The 6,951-nt window shown below is 33.1% G+C and overlaps 1 protein-coding gene across 1 annotated transcript in view; it reads right to left on the reverse strand.

Annotated features, from left to right (window-relative positions):
- The window catches only part of STRN3 (striatin 3), a 40,521-nt gene that overhangs the window by 15,067 nt on the left and 18,503 nt on the right, over positions 1 to 6,951 (reverse strand). Inside the window, exons 8-9 of the mRNA XM_010174425.1 lie at positions 6,098 to 6,238; positions 2,476 to 2,609 (exon numbers count right to left, since the gene is read on the reverse strand). Of these exons, the coding sequence (XP_010172727.1) occupies positions 2,476 to 2,609; positions 6,098 to 6,238 (275 nt within the window). The remainder of the gene's footprint in view (positions 1 to 2,475; positions 2,610 to 6,097; positions 6,239 to 6,951) is intronic.

Genomic DNA, 6,951 nt, shown 5'->3' on the forward strand with positions numbered 1-6,951 from the left:
TTCCTTCTTCTACATCAAACACATTCTTGCAATATCTTTAGCATAGAAAGTATGGCATGAGAACATATTAATGACAGCATTATTTTGATCTAAGATACTTCTAGCTCAACATCGGCCTCTGACAGTAGCTAAAACCAACCAAAAATGCCTAAGAAAAAGTACAACAATAGTGATGTTGCTTCTCACTGTTCTTCCAGACTGCTATCATTTCAGCCCAATAACTTCTTGTTCCTTCTATGCATACAGTAATTCTCAATTGAGAGCTAACTGGAGAACAACAGATAATAATGATTTATAATGGAGATATAAAGTGTTCTGCTAATACTGGAGTTGTACAGCTACTGGAATTTATGCTATTAACTGTGACTGATAATCATTCTTGTGACATTAAAAATAGCCCACCAAGAATGAAGCCATGTAAAATAGAGTATTATAGACCAGCCCTAAGGAATCACCATACTAATTAGTCCATGCATTAATTCTCCAGGGTACAGGCTGACTTGGGATTTTGGTGGGCAAAAGAAGAAAGAAGGGTGCTTAACCAATATTTAAGTTTTTTAAAAGAAAAAATAATCAGAAATTCAGTGGTTACGAACATGTGCTGTAAGAGCCAAATGTTGTCACTGCATAAATTTAAAGAAGGGCAAGCGTGACCCACCAGACCTTGATGCTCCAAAGTTCTAAACTCAGGAATAGGACAGACACAGAACACAACACAACTGGCAAAAACAATTTGTCATCTAATCTCACAAGTGTAGCTGCCTCACTACTGAAAGTACACCATTTAGGTTTTTGATGTCCCATATTTACTGTAAATAAAATGGGAATAAAACTTCCAGAAAAAAAAAAAAAATCATCTAACAAGTCCAGAAGCTTGATTTGGGATTCTAAACAGCTTTAAAATAAATATTTTTCCTCATGCAAGTTAGCATTAAACCAAACTTCTCTTAATTCTTCGATGAAGATACAGACAGGAGCATTTAGAAGTTAGTCAACCAAGTAAATACAGCACTGCGTAAAACAAAGCTCCAGACTGTTCAACTTCATAATTCCCAGAGGAATTTACTACTAGTTAGTAGCTAGTTCCAAATTTAAGCTGCCCTAAAGCATTTACAATTGAAGCATTTGAAAAACTTTTATTTGAAGTCTAGTTGTTCATAGATTTCATTGAAACTTTTTTTAAAAGTGATAATTTTCTAAACAATTGCACGATTGTCAGGTCTGACACATTTTACATTGAGATTTAGCTAGACAGAAGGCATAATCCTGAGAAAGTTAAGATGCAGAGTTGAAACTGAACTCTGGTATCAAGTTATCTGACTCCCCAGATGTGTTATGTCATTTGAAATGAAACAGACAACCTGAAGACTAACCATTACTGTGAATAGGAAAATATATTATACAAATGTAGAAAGTACTGAAAATATTTTAAGAAATCCTTTCATTTATTTTTATACAGTCTAGTAATAGAAGGATGGATAATTAACATTTTCATTTGTTATTCAGGAAATACAACTATCATATAACATCCTGGAATAAAGTAAAAATGTAAGTATTAGCTCTTACTTCATTACAGCAATTAATATTCCTACCAGTTACAGATACTGAAGGACAACTATGATTTTTTTTTTTAAAAAAAAAGGTGTTTAGTCACACACAAGTATTTTCAGACCCTGTAAAAAAGCTATAAATAATTTATTTCTTCACTTTGCAGATTTTAAGATTTTAATAAAATTCCTAGTAATGGTTTCAAGTATAAACACCATGTATCTAACTTGAAAAATTATAGAAACAAACCAGAGAAGTACCTCACCAGTAATAACAAAAAAGAGACCCAACCACAACCCAAAACCACAGGACACTTTAAATACAATACAATATGTAAGACTTACCTGAACACTTCCCTAACCAGCCATCAAATGTTACTAGCCAATGAACCATTCACATAACACTATTGGTAGTAGCTTAATGAATATTATCAAAGGAATGTCAGAACACTCTGTATTATAATAAAAATACATTCTAAAAGCTTACATCTGAAGTATACTACCATATATAGTCCATGCTGTTAACACTACATAAACATAAAGGCAAGAGAAAAAAAAAATAAGGCAGTATCAATATTAGTGTTTTATGCCATGTCTTCTCAATACTCCATTATTAATATGTAATTGCCATTTTTGGTAAAAAAATACATTTTAAGATGTCAATCTGTATTTTATGTCATAAAACATTCCCCCAGTGACAAAATCTGAATTAAAGTATCTAAGCAGAAAACAAACAGGTCACGTCACTTGTTTTTGATTACTTAAGTTACTTAGCCCATTCTCAAGCTGCTCCCTCCTCCTCCTAAGTAGTAGTTTTTTTACTAATGAAACGTCTGCTCTCTGCATCTGTAATGTTCAGGGTGTGAGAGAGAACCCAACTATTATTGATTAAGCTATATAAAGAATTTTAAAATGAAATTGCACTTACATCATAACTATAGTCTGCATCATTTGTTACTGTCAAGTCTGCAAGGTCTCCAAGGCCCAGTACACTTAACAACACATCATCAGAACCCATAATAAATGACTTGCCTCCTCCAGGTGGAAACGTTATTGGCTCAGCTACAAAGAACAAAACATTTTTTTTAAGTCTCAATGTAATAATTCAAACTGATTAAAAACTGCATTATTCATCACTTAAAAGCAAAGCAGAGTTTAAAACCAAACTTTTACATATTACATGCTGCCCCAACTAAAAAGAAAGAGAGAGCATGACGACACACACACATGTGCAAACACACACATACATATATTAAATACACAATTCTTGTATCAGGCTTTGTAATTTGATTTCAACTTACTTTACAGAGATGTTCAATACCATTGACAAGCGACTTGACTGACATAACTTTACATTGCAATGTCAAATGTACATACCAGGTCTCCAAATTCTCAGCTAAATATTTCATTCACTACACCACATTATCTGCCTTCTACCCACTTCCAAGTAAGTCTCTGTGCTTTATACTATTCAAATATCTCTACTTGCATGTGTAAGTATTTTTTATTTCTCAGGCTAAAGGCCTCCTGCAAAACACTTCCTATGATTTTTCAGATGATTAAAAAAAAAAATAAATCTGTTATTCATTAATTCCCTCTTTAGTCTCAGCATGATTTTGGATTCAAATTTTAAAATATACTCAACTTATCTTAGCTAGCCATGCCTTCCCCAAATTAAAATGTAACACTGATGTTATTTATAATTTAGAATTAGTACAAATTCTATATAACCATTCATTCTGAATTCACATCTGAATAATAGTTTCAAATATTCACCCATATTCTTTACACTATCCAACAATTCTGTATATTTCCTCCTATCCACAAATATCACTTTAGTAGTGAGGAACAGGAATAAAGGCTTAAACATTGTAATACTTCAGCATATTTTAGAAGCTGGTTTTACTTATTAGTATTCCTTTCTGTGCAGAAAATGGGACACTTGTTAGGTAGAGGGCTTAAACTTTAGCTTTGTGTGAACTTCAGCTAAGTGCAAACATGCACAAAATAGGTTAAATTAGATTTCACTGACTTGGAATAGAGAGTTACAGTCTCACTTTAATGCCACCCTTTGTTTCTAATCCCCTCAGGAAAACCTCGAAACTCAGAGAAAATAAAGTTTCCAGATTTAAAAAACACCCATATCCTGCTTTCTGTCTTACAAAAATAGTTCCAAACAAGCGGACCAATAATCAGCACATTCCTTCTTGAACATGCAACTTTATTATCACCACTACCTGAACGGTAACCCAGCTACGTTCCACTGCAGCTGAAGAACAGTAACCAGGAGCAGGTGTACAGTTATACATATCTGGCATCATTGCAATGGCTATGCAAAGAGGAGCCAGCACAGTCAGATTTAAAAAAAACCCAACAAAAAACACAACCCATTTCTCAAGAATCAAATCAGTTCTAACACTTGAGAACTACTGTACTATTAAAAAAAATGTAACCTTATTAGCACAGGCAACAAAACTGTAAGTGAGAATCTAAGAGTATCAGCTACCTAAGAATAAAGACTGCTGTTCTTTTAATTGCATAAAAATATTATCTTTTTAAAATATTCACAATCCAAACAAAGGTCTTAACCCTACATTAAATTAACAGACAAAAATAGCTTACCATGCTGTTATATGAATAAGCTTTTCATTTTTGTTAGTATTTTACTGAACTCCTCCATCTGACAGTCTATTCCAAAATACCTATATTTCAGAAAAAGCCATATTCCTAGAAAATACTTCATTATTTTCCATGTTCCCATCTATTTGCCTTATTATTGGTTTTAGGGTTTGGGTTTGTTGGGTTTTTTTGGCAGGTGAGGGGGTATCCAGTCATCCATGCTTATTAGATGAGATCAGAATTTCTAAGGACTGATTTCTTAGTGAAAGTGTCTGAACTGAGTATAAAAGGTGATACAAAAAATACTTTACATGAAGCAAGAAATAAAAATAAGATCGCAAACATTCTCTGGGTGAACATAAATTGTGAAATCCTGAAATGAGTAACAATTAGCCCCTCAATTACTTCAGAGACCAAGTTTTTCCTGGTTCTTTTCTCATAGAGCAGGAAGAAAAAAAGATAAAGGCTACAAAAGAAACAGAAGGGTTAATCCTGAAAACACAGTTTATTTGAAAATAGTGTAGACAATCTTTATTTGAAGTGTAGCACAGTGATTGTGCTACAGGAATCAGGCAAAAAAAGTCAGTCCCTAACAAATTCAAATTTAGTATCTATTTCTTCAGAAAGGTTGTTTTGTCCAACAATATTTTATATGTAAAGTCTCTAAAAGAGACAATAGCTATATGGCCTGTCCTTAACAATGAACATCTGTGTTCCTTTGCACAACGTGTATGGGCTAAGAATAACAGCCTTAGACAGAATGAGGGAACTGGAACTGGAGGGTCACATGCCCTTAATACCTTATCAAGGCTAAAAGGCAATCTAAAGCATGTAAATGCTAAACCTAAATGTATGTCCCCAAGTTTCAGAAAGTGGAACTTCACCAGTGCGTTTTCTCAGTTGCCCTCCACAGCTAAATTTGATACTGGTTCATCTTTAAGTTGTAAATAAAAACAAAGATGAAAAGGAAAGCAGTAAAAGAGAAGGTGGGAAGACAAATGCTTTTGTAAAATAATAGTTTGAAAGATCAACAAAAAAAAAAAATTCCCTGCAAAATTTCTATTTTTCTGCTTGCCTGGTAACAGGCATTTGTGCGGGCAGGAATGAAGGAAGAACAGGAAGAACCAACAGATTATCAGGATCAGTCATAACAAATTCTTTCCACTTCTGGCATAGCTGATACCATGCCAACAATTATGGGTCAAAGATCATCATAAAGGAGCTACATCTGAATTCAGATGAGTATTTTGAATGAGTATGTTCTGAGTGGAAGACAGAATTTACATAACGATATTCTAATCTCAAAGTCAATACAAAGAAAATAATTCCTTTAAAACAAAAACCTTAAAACTTAATACAAGAATTTGGACTACCTGGATACCAGTTTGCCACTAACTTCCATTGCCTAAGGTAATCCTAAAATTGAAACCAATACTTTGTAAAGAAATAGTGTCTTTGTACACTTGTAGATATAGAACAAAAGAATTTTAAAAAAGAGTACACGAAAATTGAGGAGTTTCAAGAGACAAATTAGTCTCATAATTTAAAAAACCACTTTTAAATTTCAGTTTTAAATGCAAACTGTGTATCAAATGTTAATACTCACCTTTTTTCCCTTCAAACAGTAACACCCTATTTGTAAAAGGTTTTGCTAACAGGGGGTTTGCAAACAGGGATTTAATAGTGAGTAGTTTCAGAACACACTGCTGTACATGAAGTTGTTTAAAGGTACTTATGAAATAATGGCGAGTTCCAATAAGCCACAGAAACACAAGTAATATTTCATAAAACCATTTGGGAAGAATTGCAAATAAAATAATAATGTGGCAATCTGCAATTGCATTGAGCTTTATAGAGGGGACAGTAAATGACAGTGTGTGCTTTCTAAAAGAAATCTCCTGAAATATAATAAGTAGCTGAATTTTTTGTACCTTCCTCTGCTCTTGCACCTTCATGATCAGTCATTCTAGAAGAGGGTGACCTAGATTGATTAATGATTCCTGAAGGGATGTGGGGTATCTCATCATCGCCCAGATCAGCTATCATGTCGTGAAGTTTTGTCCTGTTGACTCCTGTAAATTAACGTCAGCAGCAAAGATTCATTTGATTGCTACCGCGTGACTTGACTGATGTCTAAAAATCCATTAAACTAATTAAACAAGAATAATTACTGATGGGACCTCCTTAAAATAAATACAATGCTTCACTTTTGTCCATTAATAAAATTGGAAATCAAAAGGAGGAATTAATATATCAAATCTGAAAACTACATGCAAACAGTTTTAATTCACTAAATCAAAGAATAACTCATTTGTGTTCTGTAGATCTATTCTACAATTTCCTGTAGGAGAGAAAAAAAATCATCTTACAGACCTACTGAGAAGTCAAGCCAAATATTAAAAGAACATTAACTATTAAACAAAATACACAGGAATTAAACATTTGCTAATAATATTGCACAACTACACTAAACCATTTAACACTGAAAAACAGAGTGCAAATAAAAATTAAGCTTAAAAATAAGGGAAAAAGTACAGACAACTCATAATGGGGGTGCAACAAACAATTAACTTTCCCTGCTTTTGAATGGTATTTAAATCATATAGTGTTTATTAAACACAAGAGCAAGAATGCTTCCACCACTGTACAAAACTTTCGATGTATATTACCCTTATTATACAAGCATGCCTCTAGTAACAAAGCATACTGAATTGTACGTGCATTAAAGTCATAATCCAGACATTAGCAAAAAGAATAATATGTTATAATTTTTTAAATTAATAAA

This window comes from Antrostomus carolinensis, unplaced genomic scaffold (assembly GCF_000700745.2).
Source record: "Antrostomus carolinensis isolate BGI_N321 unplaced genomic scaffold, ASM70074v2 scaffold15078, whole genome shotgun sequence".
Lineage (NCBI taxonomy): Eukaryota > Metazoa > Chordata > Aves > Caprimulgiformes > Caprimulgidae > Antrostomus > Antrostomus carolinensis.